This window comes from Halichoeres trimaculatus, unplaced genomic scaffold (genome assembly GCF_033239565.1).
Source record: "Halichoeres trimaculatus isolate MK-OKI-2021-1 unplaced genomic scaffold, fHalTri1.1 fHalTri1_scaffold_4, whole genome shotgun sequence".
In the NCBI taxonomy this organism is placed as follows: Eukaryota; Metazoa; Chordata; class Actinopteri; order Labriformes; family Labridae; genus Halichoeres; species Halichoeres trimaculatus.
The window spans coordinates 14563738-14586816 of record NW_027437182.1 but is presented as its reverse complement, the minus strand read 5'-3'; the positions used below and the strand labels follow the sequence as shown (position 1 = coordinate 14586816).

At 38.7% G+C, this 23079-nt stretch overlaps 1 protein-coding gene across 1 annotated transcript in view; it reads right to left on the bottom strand.

The window, feature by feature from the left end:
* Window positions 1-23079, bottom strand: part of LOC141789399 (adhesion G protein-coupled receptor D2) — a 78018-nt gene that overhangs the window by 32935 nt on the left and 22004 nt on the right. Inside the window, 3 exon segments of the mRNA XM_074668800.1 lie at window positions 609-762; window positions 3850-3903; window positions 7782-7823. Coding sequence (XP_074524901.1) covers window positions 609-762; window positions 3850-3903; window positions 7782-7823 — 250 coding nt within the window.

The following is a 23079-nucleotide window of genomic DNA, read 5'->3' as shown; positions in this document are numbered from 1 at the left end:
AGAGCTGTTTTGAACTATGGATGGGCTGTAAATGATGAAAATATTTCCCTTTTCATTTCTGGACATGCAACTTAGTTTAAGTTGGCTTAAAAGTGTTTTTTTTTGGCTGCCAAGTCTGTTCGTATTTATGTCAAATTTCTGTTCACATCTATTCAAATCTGATTTTTCATATACTCAGAATCAAAAGACAAACAGCTCAGTAATGTGATGGTTACACCTTGATTCAGTCATTTGATTTAAACCAAGGATTGGGTGGCTTGTGTGTCAGTGAACCAGTTGCATAGATCTGAGCTGAAACGTCAAAGATTGTGACTTAAACAGGTATTCTAATCTACGTATTTGGGGAAAAGTTTGACTTTTTTATTAATCAGCTTTAAAATGAGAAGGCAAATCTTCACTGATAACTTTTTGCACTGAAATCAAATGTAAATGTCACAGCAGTTAATGAACTTTGCAACCCATTAAGGTTAAGACAACTTTTTTCTTTGTAAGGGCAACGAAGCAAGTGACGCAATTCTGTGCTATTACCAGTGATTTTTGAGTAAAATGTGGATTGTACCAAGAGGTTAAATGTCTTTTGGTAGTATGGTATTAGTCTGTAAACTCACCTCTGGTCCTCTCCTCTTCCTTCCCTGAGCCTTGGTTTGTGCTGATGATTTCTGTCGGGGTGGTCTCCTCCTCCTGACTTGGGCTGGTTCCCAGTGGGAAACTGACAGGCCGAGAGCTGGTAACTGAGCTGGATGGTCGGGAACTGGCACAGTTCTGTGAGAAATGAGAAGGCAGTGTATCAACTTCAGGGAATGTATGACCCAACACTGTTTGAAATAAAACTGTCACAGATTAACTACTTTCCTACTGAGGGGGAAAAAGATGTCATGCCTATCCATATTTGTATACTTGGCTGTTGGTGATATGCAAGTTAGAAATGCTGTTTTTCATTCATCCTTTGCCAGATTACAAAACCAGTTACAACTTTATTTTCTTTTTTCCAACCTCAGGCCTGTGCTCAATTGATTTATTTTTTCTTCAAACAAAAATGTCAACATCTAACACAAGACCCCACTGAAATATTATTTGTTAATCAGTTCAAAGAGTCAATACTTTGTGTTGACCAAGTAGATGTGTAGTTGACCTGTGGCGTTTTAAACTTTCAACCAATGGATCTCATTAAGCAGTCACAAGATTTAAAAAAGGAGAAAAAACTGTCTTGAAACAAAAGTTTGTAGCTGCTTCATAAATTTCCTCTACAGAGACCTTCTTGTTCCAAACATGCACATGCATCTTTCAGCCAGCCCAAAATAAACGGCAATCACAGAAAACCTATTTGTTTGCATAGCTCTCAAGCAGACTGTTGGGGCTTAAACAGGCTCCAGGGCCACTTATATTTCTTAGTGTACATCTAACAAGCAGGAAAGCTTTGCATGGCAAACACTTCTGGTGTGCTATTTTGGCTGCATGTGTGTATTGTTGATGTCAAGCTTCAGTGCATATGGCACACACTCACAGAAAAGTAGAAAGAGAAAAATTCATCCAGTGCTGAATGTCATTGTTCAGTAAATCACTCTTAACATGTGTCCCATAAACAGATCAAAATGCCCTTTTTAAGTTTTTGATTGAACAAAAACTATTCAAATGCCATCACTTCATAGATTTTTGTTATACTAAACAAAACAAAGAATATGAATTGATTCAGATCACTTGAGAAAGTCAAATTTTAGACGTTTTTTTTTTCTTTTTGGCTTCAAAACTGAAATTCTGTATTCCTATTTGTTGTCAAAACTTGAATTAAGATCAAAAAAACTAATCTGCTTCCAATTTATGTCTATATTTCAGTGGTGTCAGGGGCACGGAGCAGTGAGGGGGTTGTTTTTTATTTGGGTCCTGCAAGTGACAGCTTTATTTCACAAAGCAATCTGGCTGTGTGTCTACAAGAGGGAGGTCAGGGTGGGTCAGGCAGTACTTGGTATCAAGCAGGCAGGCTACACTGGTCAAAGCGTGAGTGTGTGTGTGTGTGTGTGTGTGTGTGTGTGTGTGTGTGTGTGTGTGTGCAAGGATACAAAACCACACCCCCAGGGCGAGACAGAGTGTGTGCCTAACACCTGTGTTAGGGCAACTACAAGGAAGAGGGCTTAAAAGGTCGACAGAGGGGTAGAATATAAAAGAGGGGAGTGTGTCATTAGATTCAGTGGAATTTATACGAGGGTTTGTCAAGGTCGGAGGAGTGTCATGTCACTGTACCAATAGCATTAAGTAAATATGAAATCAAAATGCTCCCACGATATTTAAATGATTGTGATTATTTTTCCTAATGTTTTATACAGATCAAATGTCCTGTATATTGGTATCATGAGTTTACAAGTGACAAAAGTTAGAAATACTTCAATTTTAATACCACCGTAAATGTTTGAATGAAAGTTGTCGAGGAATTATCCCTTTAACCCTTCAATGGTTGCAAATAACAAAACACATAAACCCCTCTATCTCCGACAAGTGCCATTCCTCTTCAAATGACCCCATATGCAGTAACACAGCCAAAGCCTCTTTATCCCTCAGCCGGCGAAGCACGCTACCCAATCCTATGTTTTACAACATGGGGATATATAGGGGCATGTGCGGTCATCTAGAGCCAAATGTCTCCTATCTAGCCAAAGGACAGGTAGATACAGTATTTCAAGCAGAATTTATGGCACAAAATAGCATTAGCTAAAAACCGTCAGGCGGCAGTGATGGCTAAAAAACGCATTCTGGTAGCGGAACCCGGTGAGATTGGAAAATTGCCACCAACAGAGGAGAGAGGAAGCAGTAAAAATGACGGTACATGGGGGCCTCACTGATAACATGAGCAGCCAATATATCAGACTGCACCTGGGTTAAAGGGGGGCCCTGGGGCCCCCCTTTAACCCAGGTGACGAACACACAGACACATTAAATTTTTTATATTTATTTATTTCATTTCTTCCCATCCTAACAGTGTCCATCTCTTTTTGGTGGGAGGGGTCAAAAGGAAATGGGAGCACTCTGATATTTTAAAAATCAATCTGCTGTCAGAAATGGTTTCATTCCTCCCTCAATGACCTGAAGTGGGTGAGGAGTACTGGGGGTGTTTATGTGTGGGTCATGGTGCAGTGGGAGGGGCAGGACAAAGAGTTACTGGCAAAGAGGTATGAAGTTTATGTGATCAGTCATGAGGGACAAGATGCATTTTGCGTGTGTGAATGTACGTGTGGAGCAAAGCAGTGTGGAATGATGAGACTGTTTGACAAGGTGTTGGAGTCCATAATTATATGTGTGTGTGTGTGTGTGTGTGTGTGTGTGTGTGTGTGTGTGTGTGTGTGTGTGTGTGTGTGTGTGTGTGTGTTTTTGTGTGGTGGAGACTATTAAGCACCTTTAAAGTGCTTTGCGTAGACTAGCTCACAAACACATACACGCACACACATGCAGCATCCCTCCACCTCAGCAGAACAGGAGCGTCCAACGAGGTATAAATACTGCTCTGACACTTTAATGTCAGGGGACTGCTTGTCCTGGATTAGAAACTTGTAACCCTCCACGAAGCTTGACATTGCTGGGATGAAGGTGCTGCAATGGGCAGTGTGAGGATGGGAGGGGGGCTATTATGGAGGGTCTATGTTTGATGTATAAGGGCATCTAACATGGACTGTCGACAAGTGGGAGGCTAGCAGATGTACAATGTTTCTTTGTGGCCAGTTTTTCATTGCTCAAGTGGATTCTGTTTTTTTTTTTTTTTTTCTTTCTGAGAGGCAGAAGCTGTGAGGAAAATTAAGTGTGCCATACCAGTGTGTTTAAAAGACATACACTTAGTCAAAGAAAAAAAAGAGGATTACATACTGAAAAGTTAAGCGCTTTTCTTCTCTCCTTGATCCTGTTGACCGTGCTCCGAACCTGAAAGAGGGTAAAAGAGAACGGGAAAGAAAGTGATAAATGTACCTGACACAGAGCTTAAAATGAATCAATTCAGGAAAAGGAGAAAAAAAGGACAAAATTTGCAGCTGTTCACTCACATGAGCACTGAAAATCTCTAATAAACAAAAAAAAAGAAAAGAAATTGGAAATAAAAATTTTGAGCAGCAGTTTGCAGCCACTGGAGGCACGAGGAAGGTTTGTGTGTGTATGTGTGTATGTGTGTGTATGTGTTCCTGTATGTCCCAGTGGCTAATGGGACTTGAAAGTGACACATGAAGCTGGCAAACTAAGGAGACCACTTCAAGCTATCATCTGTCAGCACAGAGCGCCGGGACCAACAAATGGAGCTATTGGAGGAGAAGGGACCGCCCTAGCAGAACAGATTACATTTTTACACTCTGGATGAAACAGTATACTACACGCTGTCATTTAACACACACAATACCAGACAAGAGTTTCACAGATTTTAGAGATATGGAGTCAACATTCAAACTTTACAGTGCTTGTTTCTTGAGACTCTTTTAAAATGTATAAATATTAATTGTGTTAATAATTCTTCAGCTTAACAATTAACTTTGATAATAATGTAACAGATAATGAAAATGCCTGAACAGTCAATTTAAGTAAAGATTTTTCCTCTTCAAAACACAACTTTTTTTAGTTTTCACTTTTTAATTTCAAATCTTTACAGAAATCGTGACAAAATGGAAATACTATATTTAGGATTAATACTGTAAAAATAGTACCACATGATGAAAGATAGTAACCCAGCAAATTGATCTCCCACTCATTCATTTAGATAAAAAAAATTAACTAGGAAACTTATCCATAGTTTCACTGATAAATCAACTGAAGGCTGTTGCAAGAAAATTATGTTTAATAGTATTAGATTATACTTTGGCTTGTTTTTAATTGTTGGCCAAAATAAAACAATTACCAATTTAAACTGACTCAGAAGCTGGAAAATGAGTGTTTTGTTAATTTACTCAAATACGAAAAAAACAAATAGCAGTTATCTGACATTGGCACATCTTGATTTCACGTCTAATAGATTCCGTTTATATTTAGTGTGAGATGACATCTGATTATTATCTGTCATAAATTTAAATAGAAAACCAAACAGAACAGCAGAGGTTACTTAGTGTGTTAGTGGCTCGGTTAAGTGGGCTGAAATCTTCCATGGCAAGCCTGTGTGTGTGTGTGTGTGTGTGTGTGTGTGTGTGTCAGTCCTTACTACAGCCCGTCCCAGCCCAGCCCACCACGTTAGTGAATATGCATTATGGCTTATGGCTTCATTAAGTCGCAGCGTGTTATAAATTATGACACCACGCTGAACACACACACACACACACAGTCTCAGAGACGGCGTGTGTATACAGAGGATGTTTTGCATACATACCAACACTGAAGAGCCACATAATGAAGAGGGACCAAGACTTGTGACAAGCCAGAATCAACAGCCCCAGCATTATGTTTGTGAAACAGTTGTATTATTTCTGACGAGATCCACACAAGGCCTTCAACGCAGCGTAGACGTTGGTGAGACACCGTCTTAACACAATTTAATGGGGGAAGTAAGTCCTAGGGATTTCATTGATATCAAAAGCTGCCGGCGTGCTGAGGCAATTACATGACACAACTTAATTAATCATTTGACAATGAGGGGAAGGGCATTGTTTTAGATGATCGTTATGTGTTTAAGGGGTTTTGCGCACACTCAAGGTTTCACAATGATGCAAAGCGTGGTTTCCCATGTAAATGGGCGCTAAACGATTACCATATAAAAGCAGCACACCCGACAACACCTGCCGACATCCTTGGAACTGATGGAAATAAAAGGTCATCAAAGCCTGGGATTACAAGGTGACCACCAAGGAAAAGCTAATTGCAATGAATAATGGAAAGCTATTGTCAGGTAATTAGCAATTAAAACGCAGCGTTTTAGTGTAATAGCTGCAGACAAAGTCTGTCTGCTATTCTCTATCTGTTTTCACTGGGCTGAGATAACAGCCTCAGCAGCCTAACTTTGAGGCACTGAATAACTCAACCTTTCTTTAGCATATCAAAGAAAAAAATCTCCTTCAGATGGTTGAACACCAATTTACTATACCAGGTTAAAAACTTGCAGCAACTTTGGAAAAGTTTTATCCTTTCTTTACTCCATAGTCTGTGTCTGAAAACAGCTGCACATGTCTGTAAATGTATCCAAGGAGGAGTTACCATCTCAAACTGTCAGTTCTGATTCACTTTCATGAGTAAAAACAGATATTTCTCTGTGTATCACTCTGATTACAGAGAGAAACAAATGAAATCAGCTTTAAAGACTTTTATCTTGTATCTCAGTGATTGCAAAGAAAAAGTTCTTTTTCGGGGGAAACCTGAGTCCAGTTGTGGTCTGTGTCACACATAATCAAAGTTCAAGACAATTACAAGACAAGCAGGCTGATGGTGGAAAAAATAACCCCCCCCCCCCCCCCCCCCCCAACCACAAAGAGGTGATTTGTGTTGATAGGGCTATGGTGAAGGAGCAGAAATGTGTAGATATGAATAAAAGCAAGGTAAAAGATTTTTTCAGATGTTAACAAAGAAGTGTGGTGCTTTTGAAAACCCGAACATGTACATAAGGTGCTTAAAAAATCGTGAAGACCCCAGGGTCAAGGACATCTTGAGTGTAAGAAAATGAATTCCCAAGCACTAAAAAAAGCCACTTAAGCAAGAATGCAGTGTTGATTTATTATACGGAGTGAAGGGTCAGCCATCTCTGGCTCTGAATTGTTGGTGCTTCGCCTATGACTCAGGGACAGCTCTTCATGCTCTGGAGTAGAGGTGATGAAGAAAGAAAAGAGAGGCAGAAATACAAATGGACAGAAAATGCAAATGTTCTACAAAAGATGTCCTGATGTTGATGCTAGAAAGAAATGGGAGTCTGAGGAAATCACATATTAAAAAGTTGAAAGAATTTCACACTGACCATTGAGTTTTAAAAGATGTACAACAATGAACAACAGAGCTCAGCTCTCAGAGGAAGCTGCTTGTATAGACTGAATATGGCCTTGAACATCAAGTCTGGGCAACTAGAGGTAAATGAAAAGGTAAGGTATGTTTGTTTTTATCAAAGCTGGAAACTCACAAACCCTGGTTCAAGAATGTGTTTTTTCTTTTAATATTTATTTAAGTTATTTTTTTCTATTTATCATATTAGAAAAGGAAAATTATGTTAAAGTGACAATTCATACTAATGCATGCAATGTACTCAAACCCAGAGTTAACCCTATTAACATACACTAAGAGCTACATTTGACCAAGAGTGATTTTCATGACTTGAGTCCCATACATTAAATTGTATCTCTCCGTCTCTGTCCTCACACAACTACAGTGCATCTAAATGGTAATAAAGCAGCATCTCAATACAATATCCTCGCTCCTGCATTGCATATTGTTGGTTACATACTGTTTTTCTTTTTACATCCAACTACGGTTACCGCTCGGGGCCCCTTGAAGCCCTGGCCGGCGGCTTTGTCAGGATGCTAAATGGAGGGCCGTGAGTTTAAAAACTTAAAGAGGCAGTGAAATATTAGCCAATGTGGGTGAGGAATGAGTGGCTGAGAACGGCGGCGTGTCAGTGTTTAATGGTCGGACTCGGATGCATATAAGTTAGTCCAAGCATGAAGGGCAGTGGGACGCTCGCATGGAAACGATGTCCCCTCCCCTCGCACTCATCCCTCCACCCATCCGCAGACGCACGTTCACACATATACACACCCGTGCACCCACACAGCTTTTAAGCAGGGAGCCCATCAGAAACTTGTCATTTCTCTCATTCACCCCGACAGCCTTGAGACACAATGCAGACTTACCTCTGTGTTGTACACCCCATATATCAGGAAGATGAACAGGCCCTGCAAACACAGACAAAAAAAGAAAGAGAAAGAAAGGGTTAGAGGAAGAGGAGGACGAAGTTGTTACAGTTGTTTTCTCTCTTATCTTCAGTTAAAAAATAAAAAAATCCAAAGTAATAAGTGGAGTGATATGTTATACAGCCTGCAATATAGCGCTAAGGAAGACTGTAGAATTAAGTGTGGAAAGAAGAGGAACTAAGAGTACAACTTCTCCAAAGTGGGCCACCTCACTGAGGCTCAGCTTGCATTTGTTTCTCCTACAATACTCTAACTCCTCATTCCATTCCCCACTAAGCCATCAAAGCCTCAAACCCAAGGTTCCACACAGCTTTGTTGAAATAGAAAATCTCAAGTGCCTGTGTTCAGTCTGTGTTGTTAGACACAAAAACACACATACATATATGACAGAGTACCTACAATCACACACATAGCACAAGTTCAGTCCCCCAGACACACACAGGCACACAAATTCATTCAAAAACATATGCAACAGACACAGAAAGACAGAAAAATGTACAGGAATAAAGACAATATGAGCAGAGAAATGCATTAAAAGACACACACGCACATAAAGAGAGCAGCTCAGGCCAGACGAGGCTATCAAGGAAAACCATTCGAGGAAAGCGGAGAAAGAGAGAGACAGAGGGAGCATAATGAAAAAAATGACACATAAAAGAAGATATTTCATGTTCACAAAACTCCACGGCTAGTACCCAGGGCGCAAGAATGCCATGCCCTTGGAAGCATAAAGGCTGCACTTTTGGTCACAGAAAAACAGATATTTTTCATTCCAATCCATTGTGTATCCATTGAATGTACAAGCTGTGCATTCGCCTTCAGGCCATAACGAATACTGTTGCCTCAAAAGAAACAGTGAGAAACATTCTCTGAGCAGCAATTGAACTGCTCTGCGAAAAGAGATGTACCGAGAAAAAAATTAAATGGCAGGTAAAATCCTATATCTTTCAAGGTTGTTTGATACAGTAGATTCTTTGATAAGTCAGCAGTGTGTTTGTTGATATAGCTCACTCACAAAAAACTTTTTAAAGTACAGCTCTATCCTTTCAGCATACAGAATGTATTTATGTTTTTTTCATCTTTAAGATGGTGAGGACACATACTGTGGATGGCAGACACAACCTGGTCAGCACATCAATCAAGTCGAGTTTCAAGTTGGAGCATGTAATTTTGGCCGGAGGGAGATCTCGATGCATCACCATTGACAACATGATTTGGGGACCCATTCGAAGTGACACGCTGACAACGGCGACCTCTAGCCCATACTACTGCCAATTCACCTCCTACTAGCTGCTCTACTGTCCTCCAGGGACTGAATTGCCCTGTCTGGTTGTCAGGTGACACCTTCTGGCATCCATCATGTTTAAAATGACAATTCGGCTGCACCCTGACAGGCTGAAGACAACGGGCACAACAAGGAATGTCAAGCTGAGAAGTGACACCAGTACTTTTTTTTCCACTTCTTCATACACTTTTTATAAAAAAAAGTGGTTTACATTAACAAGATAAATAAAACAGCAACAATATCACTGAAAATTTTTCACCATTATTGTCAAATGTAACTGAGCTTACCAATACAAGATACACATCAGCTTTTTTAAGCCATACTTTAATGAAAAATTAATCTGTTTTACAGTTTCAGTGGGTGGGCTCAATGTAAATTAAACTGGTACCAAGTCCTGAAAAATATCACCCCTGCAGCACCTGTCTTTGGAGTAAACTTGTAGTTCTCCTGGACAATGCATAAAAATCATGAAGTTTGAATATGAAGAAGCACAAAGTCTTGTGTTCAGAGTTTATAGTACGTTGCATGTTGCCATTTTCACAGACTCACTCAAACAAGCAGTACCCGAAGCACTTACACACAATAGGATGGTGGGTGGTTAATTTGCAACGCACACTCTATTGTATTACATTAGAATTGCAATTTCCTACTTACTGTTGCAATTTGATTATCATGTTTTTGATCATTCATCTTATTTGTAATTAATCTTTTGTTGTGTAGGGAACAAAGTGGGGCAGACATACTGTGCACATTAGGAAAAATGATCTATTAAAATATAATTGAGTTAAAAATAAGTGGCAGCGCAACAATAATGATAGATTGTTTAAAATGTTAATTCATTAATATTACCGCTAAAAAACAAACAGAGACAAAAATGGGCCGCATTATTTAAATGCATGTGTGCTTTTCTAAATCCAGTCCTGTTTCTTTTGAACTCAGCGGCAAATTCTACAAATTTATGCAGGGAATAAATGCAGTTGCTTTCAAAGTATTGCCATACTGTACATCAAACAGGGGAGCATAAATTAATTAGCATCCAGCTAATTAGGAAACAATTGTATGTTTAAAAAGTTAAAGCCAACAAACAGTGTGTTTGACCAAAAACATTTTCACTCCAGAGAGATGCTGCAATACAGAAAATAGCATTTGTTTATATTAACAAGGGTGGTACCTCTCATCTTCTTATTCTGCAAGCTCTGTCTGTGAAAGCAGGAAGAACTTAATAAAAGCAGGGATCTGTTTACTTTAAAAACTTTGAGGTAATTCATTTAAACTAAGATGCTTTGGTTTCAACTTGGAGAGTGATGTTTAAAACCCACCGTTTGGAAATGTATCTCGTCTACCTCGTCTGTCCTTGTGACTAATACTCCGTAAAAGCATCAACTAAAATACTTGTCATGAAAGCTTTACTCCAGTGTTTGTGTAAGTGTGTCATCTGAATGGCTTCATTGTGTGTGAAAACATTAAACTCAGAGCAGGTCTTAGTTATTTTCACTTAAAGATGTTGGTATACACTCTGTCCCTTAGAATTGGCAGATGTTTAGTTCCCAGGAAGCAGAACAAATAAGTGGGTTTTTACTTATCAAGACAAATGAGTGAGCAGGAGAGGTTACTGTTTAGCTAAAGGATACTTAGCACAAATAATTGGGATGTTAAGGGTTGTTCTTGTACCTGCAATGAGCGAGCATTTGGCCTTTTGATTACTATCACTTTGTTGAAGTATGACATGCTGTCTTCTATTAAAAAAAGGAAGAAAGAAAGAGGAGGGACAATTTTAAACAGCCATAAGAGAATTACAAAAAAGATAGAAGATGATGATCTTTCTTTACATTATTTGACAGAGCAGAAGTAGTCCTCAAAAACACAAATAAAAAAGAAAAATAAATAAAAGGGAAGAAATGAAATGTCATCGGTCAGTGGGACTGGTCCTGCCTTTTTGCTTTATTTGAGTGACAAATTAAAAAAACTAAGCAGACAATGAATTTACTTTATACTCTGGGAGTTTAAAGCCCCTGCTTTACATGTGCTATATTAAACACTCCACACCAACGTATGAAAAGGCACGGTCCACTTCTCTGTGCTACAAATGATAACAAATTCTCTGTGAACAGTGCCTCCCATACCTTTGAGCACCCATATTTCATCTCCATCACCCTCCCAAATAAGTTAAGTTTGTGAGCACATCACTGGCAGGTAAAAAAAAATGCCTGAAAGTGAGAGTTTTATGACTGTGTCCTTGACAAACAAATTTTAAATGTAAAGATAAGAAAACTGTGAAGAAAGAGGGGGCTGTATCTCAGGAAGGACAGACAGGGCTGCTTTCTTTGTCTTGTTGGTACATGAGGTAAATAGATAAATTACTACATGAATAAATCATACATGCAATAGTTCAAGTTTTATTTAAGTTTTATTTAAGTTTTATAAGGTTTCAATGTAATATTCTGAAATTGAAGAGATTATTTTAACACATTTAACCCAGAATTATGAGGACTGCCACTTTATGTGTTACCTTTGATTAACACTATAGAGAGCTTTAAATTTGGCATGAGTTTGACAAGAGTGATAGCAAACGGAGTATTTAAATTCCTGATTTTCAAAAGACATCTAAACACCCCTGCTGGATACTACTTTTTCATTTGGCTTAATTAAATTTGGCTTAAATTGGAATGAGTAAAAGTCCAAGTAAGCTGCTAGTAGGTCACACACTGCAATCACTCATATTATCTTTTAAGTTGCATTCCCTTTTTTTCTATACGAAAACTTTACTAATTTGTCGAGTACACATCAGTCGCTTTTATCAGTTGATACTGTAAAGATGACACAAAAATTGGGGTTGATGAACACTAGCTGCTCTAAGGAGCCACCTCCTTATGTGTGATTATTTTTAGACGTATTCTGTAAGTGTTAGAAATGTATCATTAAAAAAAATCTTATCAACACTTCTCTAATCCTACATTAGAAACTAAAATAGTTTTTTACAGACACTTTGACACTTTTCAATCAGTCTGACACTTTTCCTGCAGACCACAACCTCCACATACATTTAGAGAATTCCAGACTTCTGTATCAACCCATGGCAGAAATGAGAGCTATTTGAACAAGTTGGACCAGACGTCAAATACCCCAGCCTAAAATCAAACACACAGAGACACTTTTCACAAATAGAGCTATCTGCATCTCTACTTGGCAAAAAAGGGAGGAAAAATTCTGCCCTTGCACCTGGTAATCATTACGGAAATGAGAGACAGAAGAGGTTAAAACGCTGTGATGGGGGAAAAGAGAAGAAATTCACACTTCTACTCTAGGGCTTGCTAATGTCTCTGACCCCTCCACGCATAAACAGTTTAATTAACATGTATACATAACTTTCACTTTAACTGCTCATGGCATGTCAAATCAAAGTGTCTGTTGAAGCTGTGAAACGGGGAGTTGATACTTCGCAGGTCCTCGGTTCAAAGTCAGCTCGGTGTAGCTGCTGCAGCTGGCCAGAGGAGCGGGCAGTGAGACATGGAGGCCAACAGACAGGCAGGTAGACGGGCTGCCAGCCAACCTGTCAGTTTGAAAAGGCAAACCCTTCCCAGGAAGACTTTGTGATACCCAGCTTAGGCACAAAACAAGGCACTCTGATGTTATAGATGGTAAATATCAGAACCAACAAAACACAAGGAGCTTAGTGTAACTTTTTTCCTTAAAGAAACAGATTTTTGCTCACATTAATGTAATCGAAGTGGATTGATTGAAATGTTTTACAGCGTTTTAAACAATACAGAGGTCATAGTCTCTGTCCGGTTTCACTGAAACATATCTTGGCACTTTATACAATGACGCATTACTGTATATAATCTGTGTGCAAGGGTATGTTTGGGGTCAAAGTTTTCTTCCTGTTTCCATCCTGTTATACATTAATAGGGAGGAAGATCAGTCATTCTCTGAGACAAGCTATTAGGACTCTCCCTGTGTATTTCCCCGCACACACATCAAGTGAGTCGGGCTGTCATATTGAGGAGGGGACCCCCTAGCCAGGCTGCCTCTACAGGGTGTATAGCTACACAGAAAATCTGAGAGCATACACACACACACACACACACATATATACAAACAGGCACACACTGAGGACGGCAGCAACACCAGTCCTGGTGTGTGATGGCTCAGGAGAGGAGAGAGAGTTATTAGCTTAGCCCTGAACCACCTACTTAATATAGGGGCCGGCGGTGATTGCTAACAGAGCCTGGCAGAGGTGACAGCTTTTGGCCCTGCTTGAGGAAATCCAATTGAAAAGCAGCCAAGAGGAACAACAACCCCGAAACAGATGTTGCTCGCTACCAGCGGCGCAACTTGGGTACACACAACCCAGCGGCAACAAACCGCGGTGGCGAATCTGACACACAAACAGACACTGAGTGGAGCACACCCACATGTACAGTGGAGCTACAATAAACTGCACTGTAACTACATGTTAAATGGCTCAAAGCATCATGTGAAACATTGCTCAACACATTAGATGCATATGATGGTCAATATTTTTTCTTCTCAACCCGGATGTTGCTTGAAGAATAAAAATCGACATTCTGACTTATGTGCAGCTCATGCTAGAAATCCAAATTCCAGCTGATGTAATAAAAGTTTGAAAAAATCTAATATTACTGAACTCACTTCACCAACTGCAAACATTTTTTTGTATCATGACACAAAAATACATCAAAGCAGATCCAAACTGTTGGGCAGCTGAAATCTTATATATGAAGCAAAAATAACCAAAAATTAAACTTTTAAACTCCCCAAACTGATCTCTTGAATTCTGCAACATTAAATTGTTTTATTGGGCGCTATGATGTAATTCAAGGTTATTCACAGCCATATCCTAACTGATATGAAACGTGTTAGTGATATTAAATTTACAATAAAGGTTTTTTTTTTTTGAACATTTAATATGTTGCCCTTTGCTCTTTATGGTTATAGGGTTTTAATAAAGGGGCGGCTGTGGCTCAGAGGTAGAGTCATTGTCTCTGAATTTGAACGAAACCTCCATCAAAGTGTCATTGAGCAAGACACTGAACCCAAAATTAACCTTACAGTTGGTCAGCAATGTAAATGAGTATAAATAAGTATGAATGAGACTGATATACCTACCCCTGACTATCTGCATTTGCTTCACCTCATGCCAACTTGCACCCATCATACTGATCCACAATACTCAGGATTGAAGTATTTAGTATGTTGGTATTTCAGCAGTTGTGTTTTTTTTCTTGAATTTTTTTTTGTTTAATTTGAATCTTTTGGATTTTTTATTGTTCTTTTCTTTAGATTTAGTATTGCAGCATTTTAAACATTAGCCTTAATTGAAGTGCAATGACTAAAATTTGAGCTGATTGTTTTCTCATCCTTTTGTCTATAGTTGTTTCAGTGTTCACATTAATTACTTGCTGCCTTTAATTGCCCCTCGGGAACAAATAAAGTTTTCAGAATTTGAATTTGTAAATACTGATTGTTTCTTGCTGTAGCTGCCCCCTCCATCAGTGCAGTAATGTTATGTGGATGTGTGAATGTGACGAGCAGTGTAGAAGTGCTTCGATTACATAAGTCCATTACATAATTCAAAATCCAAGTTTATTTAGTTGCTGTTTAAATGACATGGAGCAGGACTGTACTAGACACAGTTCTTTGTATCAAACTCTTTCTGAATTCTAAAAGTAGTGTGTAGCAATTATTGCGGCTGAACATTTGCAGACAAGCAGAAAACCCTTTAATAGAGATGTTTGCACTATTTGCGCAATGATATGTAAATGAGCCTCTTTTTCTAACAACCACTCTATCACATAGAGTGATGTTTTTTCCTGTTTGCTTTGAGTTGGTGGTAATGGCAACAGAGTATTTAAGCATTGTGACACTCAAACCCTTTAGTAATCATAGCAATTCAAACCTAAAACCTAAAAGTAATAAATCTATACATGAAGCTTAATGTCAATTTAACTATTTAACTGATCAGGGGTTAAATCCCTCTGAAGCTTTTTTTATCTGCAAGTTCACACTAGGTGGTTATAAACTAGTGCTGCACGATTTGGGGAAAAGGTGCGATTTGCGATTAGGTGGAGAATATTGCGATTGCGATTGTGCTTGCGATTTAATAAAAAAAGTTGTGTCATGATGAGTCTATAGACTTGCTTGGTTATCATAGAGAAAAATCTGAATTGCATATGCTGACATTGCGATTGCGATATCCTCTTTTGCGATTACGTAATTGCATGTGCTGACATTGCGATTGCGATTGCGATTGCGATTGCGATTGCGATTGCGATTGCGATAATCGTGCAGCCCTATTATAAACTCAGACATTTGTGTGACATCTGTCACCAATCAACTCCATGACAAAATGACAAGTTCTCTTTGTTTTATCTGATCTCCTCCCTCTACATTTAGACCATATATGAGGATAGAATGTAACTCCATCAGGATGACAGCACACAGCCCCGGACAATATTAAATATCCATTTTTGATTAAGAATTTACGATATACTGAATATCTGCACAAATTTTTAAAAGAATAAAAAACTACCCAACAGTTGTGATATAACAGCCAACTTCAGCCATCCAATAACACACACACACACACACACACACACACACACACACACGCACACACACACACACGCACACACACCAGAGACAATTCAATTGCGTTAAAACATGATTTAAAGATCTATACAATTTATCAATTCAAGGTTACAGAGGCAATTTTCACTTCATGGTAGCGCACAAAACACTCTGGCAGCCAACCCAGAAATGAAATCAGGAGGAAAAAGTAAAAGAAAAAATAAATAAATAAAAGAGTTTGTACATCTGTTAAAAACATCTATAACGATTGAAGGCCAAAACAAAACATATCCCACCAGAGAATAGACCCACCCAACCATCCGTTGCTCTTCTTTGCTTTCTAAACTCTCTGCTGTGGTATTTCAGTGAAATCCTAACATGTGAGCCCTCAAATCATTAAAGCTCCTAACTTCAATATTAATTGGCTTTGGCAAGGCTGACCACGCTTCAGTCAAAATAAAATTCATTTCTTTTATTACTGCTACTGAGACAGAGCAGAGAATAGAAGCAGGGTTAGCGAGAGAGGGGGGGGCTAAAATCAATTCTGACATATCTTTATTGCCAGTCGATGACAAATGACGACACATTTGCCATTGCTCTGGCATTGTGTCAGTGTGTGTCATATCGATTTTACATCAGACAGACAAATGTTATTGATGAAGCTCCCAAGTAACAGATGAGCACTCTATTTTAGTTGTTTTAACGTTTAAATAAACCAGAATGGCAGCAGGGTGCAGGGTGATGGACTTGGAAACATTTTTTTTTGGCAATAAAATTAACTCAATCTTTGGCATTAACAAAATCTGGGCCTGGTGGGAGTGAGGAACTACACCCTGAACCTGATCACACTCCACACATGTGGTAGTGTAATGGGGGGGGCTCGAGAAATAGAGTGAACTGTAAACAAACTAGCTTTTAAACAAGACAATTTAGGGTTGCGTGTCTTAGACGCCAAGCAAAACATAGCACTGGAAAACTGATACAAACTTTTAACACATGGGTCAAAGCAGATGTCTTTGAACTGGTGAGGGAAAGCGCGCCTCTGGAGCAGAGAGCTGTTTAATTAAAAATACTTAGGTATCCAACAGGCCTTTCTGTGGCACCCCCTTGTCAAATTGTATATGATTTTGCTGTCAATCTCACAGGGTGTTTTCTAATTGCATAGTTTTCCACTGACAAAGAGGGAGAAAAAAATGGGAGAGAAAAAGTCTGGAGAAATAGCAGCTGGGACTGGGTTTGGTTTATAAGAACTTTACATGGACACATGTTCTGGGCATGACATTACTCAGTTTATAATGCTGGCAGACTGTATGTACTGTACATGCACAGACATGGACACAAAAAATGTGTAAAAATACAGCATCATTTGGAAATGATTCATAACACATCAACCAACACTTCCTATCAATGAAATTTAACATCCTTTTCTTCAAATGCAAGCATGAGCTGATGATATTTGGCCATAAACCTATAACAGTCAATCATTCTTGCATACACAAACTTACACAAACTCTGCGTAAACTTTCATACACATATAGTTCAACATCTCACCTGCTTTCCTTTTGTAATTTTTGTTTTCGCTGCACTCTGTGTAACCAAGCTGAAGACAATTTTGAAGAACTGAACTCAAGTTTCTAAAGTCTGCCCTTGTGTTTCCTTTGAAGCAAGAGAGTGTCTCTTTGCCATTTCTTATGCACAAAAGTATCCTACGAAGAATGTTACATCTAAAGGTCAGAAAGCACTCATTGCTCAAAGCACATTTTGTTTTTTCACCCTTGGAATTTTTTTCTTTTGTACGTATGTACAATGCACCTAGTTATTCATTGTATATGTTTGTAGGCATGAGAACAAATGTAAAATTTCCTGACATACATGCGTACATACATGCACACACATCTTATGCAAACACTGTTGAACAGAATACGTAAAAATTGCACCGCTGACAGGACTGTGTTGCAGTGCCCTTGACCAACAATGACAAATGGAAGCAATATGCAAAGTCTGAACAAGCTCCTTTTGGGTACAAAACAAGGAAAAGATTGCTTCAGGTACCATTATGTGACGCCTTTGCTCTCCTGTTTCCCAGCTGAGGTGAGCCGAGCTGAGGTTAATGGCATGTGTCAAAATCGAGAAGTGTGTAGGAGAGCGTGCGAGACGTGTGTCCATGAAGGCGTGAGAAGGAAAGAGAGAAAAAAAAAAGAGAAAGAAAGGAGTATCTTTCACTTGTTTAGCAGTGTGAACTGACAATGGATAAGTCCAGTGATACGCTAGAGTGTTTCATCTTTTACCTTGTATCTAAAAAGGAATGTTGATAAATGACTTTTCTTTCATTTAAGGATACAATTTTAAACAATACCCCTTTTTTTTCCTATTTTATAGGTTTGAGATTTAAAATTTCTTCAAACTTAAAAAAATAAAAATCTAGACTTCAAATCCATCAGGTTTTAAAATAAACTTAAGATAAAACTGCTGTAAATAGAACATACAATCTAAAAAGAATTATTCAGTAGTGCCAGGAAAACAAAAACTTAACAGCCCTGAAAACTACACCAAATGACAGAGGATCTGAATTAATCTACTTGTGCTCAAGTACAATATCAGGGTCTCATTTGTGTTTCTGTTTCTGTGTTCTACTATGTCTGCATGAAAGTCGACTGTGTCCCCGTATCCATGAATCTGTGTGAGTGTGCGTGCGTGTGTACATGAGTGCACAGGTGTATGTCTGCCAATGTGTGTATGTGTGTATGTGTGTATGTGTGCTACAGCGGCACCACCGTGGCAGGGTGTATCCATCATGATAAACCGGCAGACTCGGCAACTGTCACATGCAATCACACTTCACTACGGTTCACGGGACTTCAAAGTGAAAATGAATGGTAGTTCATCGACATGAAGACTTCATATATCTTCGTTTTTTGTTTTCACTTTCTCTCTCTTTTATTTTTTGGAGGAGTCTTGCCTCCTTTGTTCTGGCCACATTTCCTTATTAGAACCAATTCTGTTTGGTTTTGTCACTGTCTGAGGTGCATTATGGGACAAGTGGATTCTCAGAAAAAGGAATTTGTGTTTATCCATCTTTTTCCTTTTTGCTGGGGAATTTAAAATGAGCTGATCTGATCAGACCATGTGTTCCTAAATACATACGACTCTAAAATAAAGCAAGAGGGGGGTCAGGTTTCTTTGTCATCTTATTCTTTGTTTTGTTTTGCTTTTGTCTTTGTTTTTTATCTAATTAAATGTCCTGCCAACACACCACTTTAGACGTCTACATGGGCATCCAGGTAGTTTTCCATTATTTAAATTTTCAATTTGATGTTGAATCTTGAAATGACTTATTGAATCTATTATCTATCTTTTTGATTTGAGAAGTACTTCACTTCTCTGTCATTTTCAGTCAACTAAAAATGAATAAGTGTTGTGTTAGGCAGGTGTAGTGATTCTTTACAGTTTTAACTAACTAGGTGTGAATAAAACTAAATATAAACTAATCTAACAGCATATGAACTGACCAATAGGAAACGTTTACTTTTAATTCATAATTCTTGTAGACTTTTATTACAATTTTATTAAATTTCTAAAATAAAAGAAAAAATCAGCTTTAAAAAATGTTAAAAAAGAACGTCTAATTCCCTCCCCCAAGAAAAAGTTCATAGACACAAATAAACTGAAGGATAGAAATACTCCTTCAAGATTGAAAGGTCTTCATGAGATTAAGCTCTGATTTAACATGGCAAGTGTTAAATGTGATAATCATCAAATTTGTAACCACTAGAAAGTCAAATGAGCCATAATAATGCCAGCGCTGCAGCTGCTGCAGCTTTCTCACAGCCCGGCAGAGCTCGCCTTTAATCTAGTAATGACTGAAATGACACAGTGCAAGAAATAACAGTGGAGATGAGGCTATAGGTCTCTCTGCCTGCCTCTCTGTTTCTCTCTGCCCTGGCTCAGGCCCTGCTCTTGCACTCAAGCTGTTTGATTGGCACATGCTTTCACTTAATGAGGGATAATTACTAAGGAAAACAAGTGGGAGAGCACATCTGCTCAGTGTAAAAAGAAGCCCAGGCCTGGTGCAATCTGTCAGGCAGAGCTTTCAGGGTGTGTGTGTGAATGTTTTACCCACCTTCAGTGGCCTCCTAATTCAACACAAACCCACCAGGACCCTCTCTCCACCCTGTCCCGACAAAAAGCAGATTAATAGAAATCAGCATGTGGCTGTAAACACTCGCTGGAAAGAGAGTATATCTGCGAGCGCTGACACGCATAGGAAATGACCCCGGGGTACCTGCCGGGGACAAGCTAGGGGCCACAGCAGGAAGGGCAAAAGGCCAGTGGAGACAATCAACATCAACGCCCCAATCAGTGTCTCACTGCCAGAGCTGTTGTTCTCCATCTCCCATCTCCACTGTTTTGTTTACTTTAACACAATGCCGTAATGCTAGTAAAGTACTCAGGTAGCCACCCTGCTCCCCAGACACCTCCACATGCTACACATAAATCATGTATGCATGGGATTTACATTGTGTTAAATGGTGGGCTAATGACCTGTTCATGTTTACAGGTAGTTGTCCTGATTATAGTCCGTAAATCAAAGTGTTAAAGGGGGCCCTGTCATTTTAAAAATAAAGTTTGAAACAATTATCTATTCATCAGCTTACTGAATAAGAAAAGAAACACATTTTTCCATATGTTGAGACAAATGAGAAAGCAAAAAAGAAAGTGGGGTTTGTTTATTTAACCTCAGTGTAGCAGAAAGAAAATGTCTCGCATGTAAACTGGAACTGATATTTGACAGCCTTTTAACCCCCCAACACCCTCACCCATCTCTCCCACAGTCAACCAACCCCCTCCCTGCCACCCACTAGAGGAACAACAGGGTTTTGCTTTCTTGCCCTGTGCTGACCCAGTTCTCACTAATTACACACAAAGTATACATCAAAGCAGGGCAAATCCACAGATCTGCTGCAACGTGGCAACGAGGTAAGAGGAACCGGGACTATCCCCCAGCATAGTCACCGTCAGCCATCAAGTGAGGTGTTGTCAGCAAGTACAAAGGCGAGGCGGTGAACTTATAAATAGGACGGTCATTGTTTCGACGTGGGTAATTTTGTGTAGTAGGTGTTCCTGACGCTGTCGGCTGTGTGAGGTGGAAGTCGAGGGGAAGTGGAAAGGATGTGGAGGAGTGAGGTCATCGGGTTTTAATCAGCTGATGGTATAAAATTCTTGTTGACTGGCATTTGAAGAACAGAGAGCAAAAATATAAGTGTATGACCAGTAGGCACATGAGAAAAAGCTCTCCCCAGCCTCTCTTTCTCTCTCTCTCACACACACACACACACTCACACAGACATAGATATGAAGGGGCAAAAGGAATGGTTTGCTTTCTTATGACACAGGCCATTACTAAATTGAGCTGGCAGGTAATTCTTAGGCAAATAAATGCCAGCAGGTTTAACACAAGGGAAGGTCTTGGGGGTGCCGCTGTGAGCAATGACAGAATTTCTCTCGCCTCTTTTGACAGGAAGCCTATTATCCTCACTGCTTTATTTTCCCAGGCCAGTTTAACAAAACTGATCCCTTCCATAGCATTTCTACCCCCCTCTTTCCCCAAAAAAAGAGTCTTTACTTGCCTGAATTACCACTGCTTAGTGCTCATTTTGGTTCTATTTGCCTCTTTCTTGCCCAGACTTAATATTTACTGCTGTAGAGAATATAGGCAGATTTTTTTTTTTTACAGCTTTTTTATCGTTTCCTTTCAGTTAATTTCAAGGGTACTTAGATGACCATTTTTGCAAGCGATTCTCCACACAAAAACCTTGATACTAATATCTTGAATTAAGCCTCCGTCTGTAAGAAATCCTCCCTTCAAGTGGGTGAATCTACAGTATTACGAAATGTGCAACAGATCTGTAATGTTAACGCCGTTTCTACTGAAGTACAAAACAACTATTATCAGGAAAAAGATGAAAAGAAACAAAGGGAAAAAAATAAGTCCAAGTTGAGACAAAGCACACTATAAATACACAACTTTAAAAAGCTGTGCAACATCCTCATTATAAGTGCCATCTCAGGGAAGCGTGGTGGGAGTCGGTGCTGACCTTGGTATCCTGTTTGAATACTGTTTTAATGCAGCCGCTGATAATTGAGGATGCAACGCAAACACTGGACTCGTTTTCAAAGGGAAAGTTATTTTCTCAGGCAATAGAGAGGCAAACAATCAGGCGTGCATTTATTTGTTTGTTTTTCAACCCCACCTCATAATTATCCAAGACACTAATTAAAATATGGATTTATAAATAAATCTCCATGATTTTACCTATGACTATGTTGACTTTAAAGTTTGCATCACCATTTTACAGTTTTGTCTGCTTCTTGAGCCAACGCCTGTTTCTTTCTTTCTTTCTTTCTTTCTTTCTTTCTTTCTTTCTTTCTTTCTTTCTTTCTTTCTTTCTCTCATTTTATTTATTTTGTTTGTTTTTCATTGAAAGCATCGAATAATGTTTTTTAGATATTTAGTTTACCAGGCCACTATTTCAGAGAGGGGGTGAGATAAAATGCAAATTAATTTAAAAAGTAAATCGAAAAGTCATGAATAAAGAGTTCAATCTAATGCATCAGAATAGTACAATGCTTTTCATAGCAAAGTACGATTGTATGAAATTACATTTACTCCACTTTGTCTGCATAAGATTATAATATCCTACCATATATTATTGACCAGATTTTAGGAGTAGTCACATAACTCTAAATTCTACTTTGAAAAAGAGAAAAGCTACAAAGTTTTATTTAACAAACAACAAATTATATATTTGCTATTGCCTCAGTCATACACCTCACAGAGTCTTCTGCTTCACCTGGAGTTTGAAATGTTATGTGAGAAACAGCCAATTCTTTAAAAAGCACATCAAGGCAAACTAGTTCCTCCTATGAAATTATCTCTAAAACATGAGCAACATGAGTTTCACCATGTGTGTAAGCCTGTATGTTCCTTCATATGTTTGTGTATGTATGTGTGTGTGTGTGCGTGTGTTTGCAGAGTGTAAGTAGGCGACTTGGACTTGATTACCCTCAATGTTAAGCTTACATAAGGTCTTGCAATAATAAGCATTGGAATGAAAAATGATTTTTACTCTTTATGTGGTAGGTTTACTCTGCAATAAACTGAATGCAATATACAAGAGGGAAACACAAAACATAGTAGAAAAAAAGAGATGAGATTAAATAAATATGAGATTATCTCCTTACTGTAAACAGGATATGTCCTTTTTTGTAAATCATCTATTAAAAAAAACATAAAATATATTGAAAAATATAAAATATAATACATAAAATGTATCATTTGCTGACTGAATGTAAAGCTTCTTT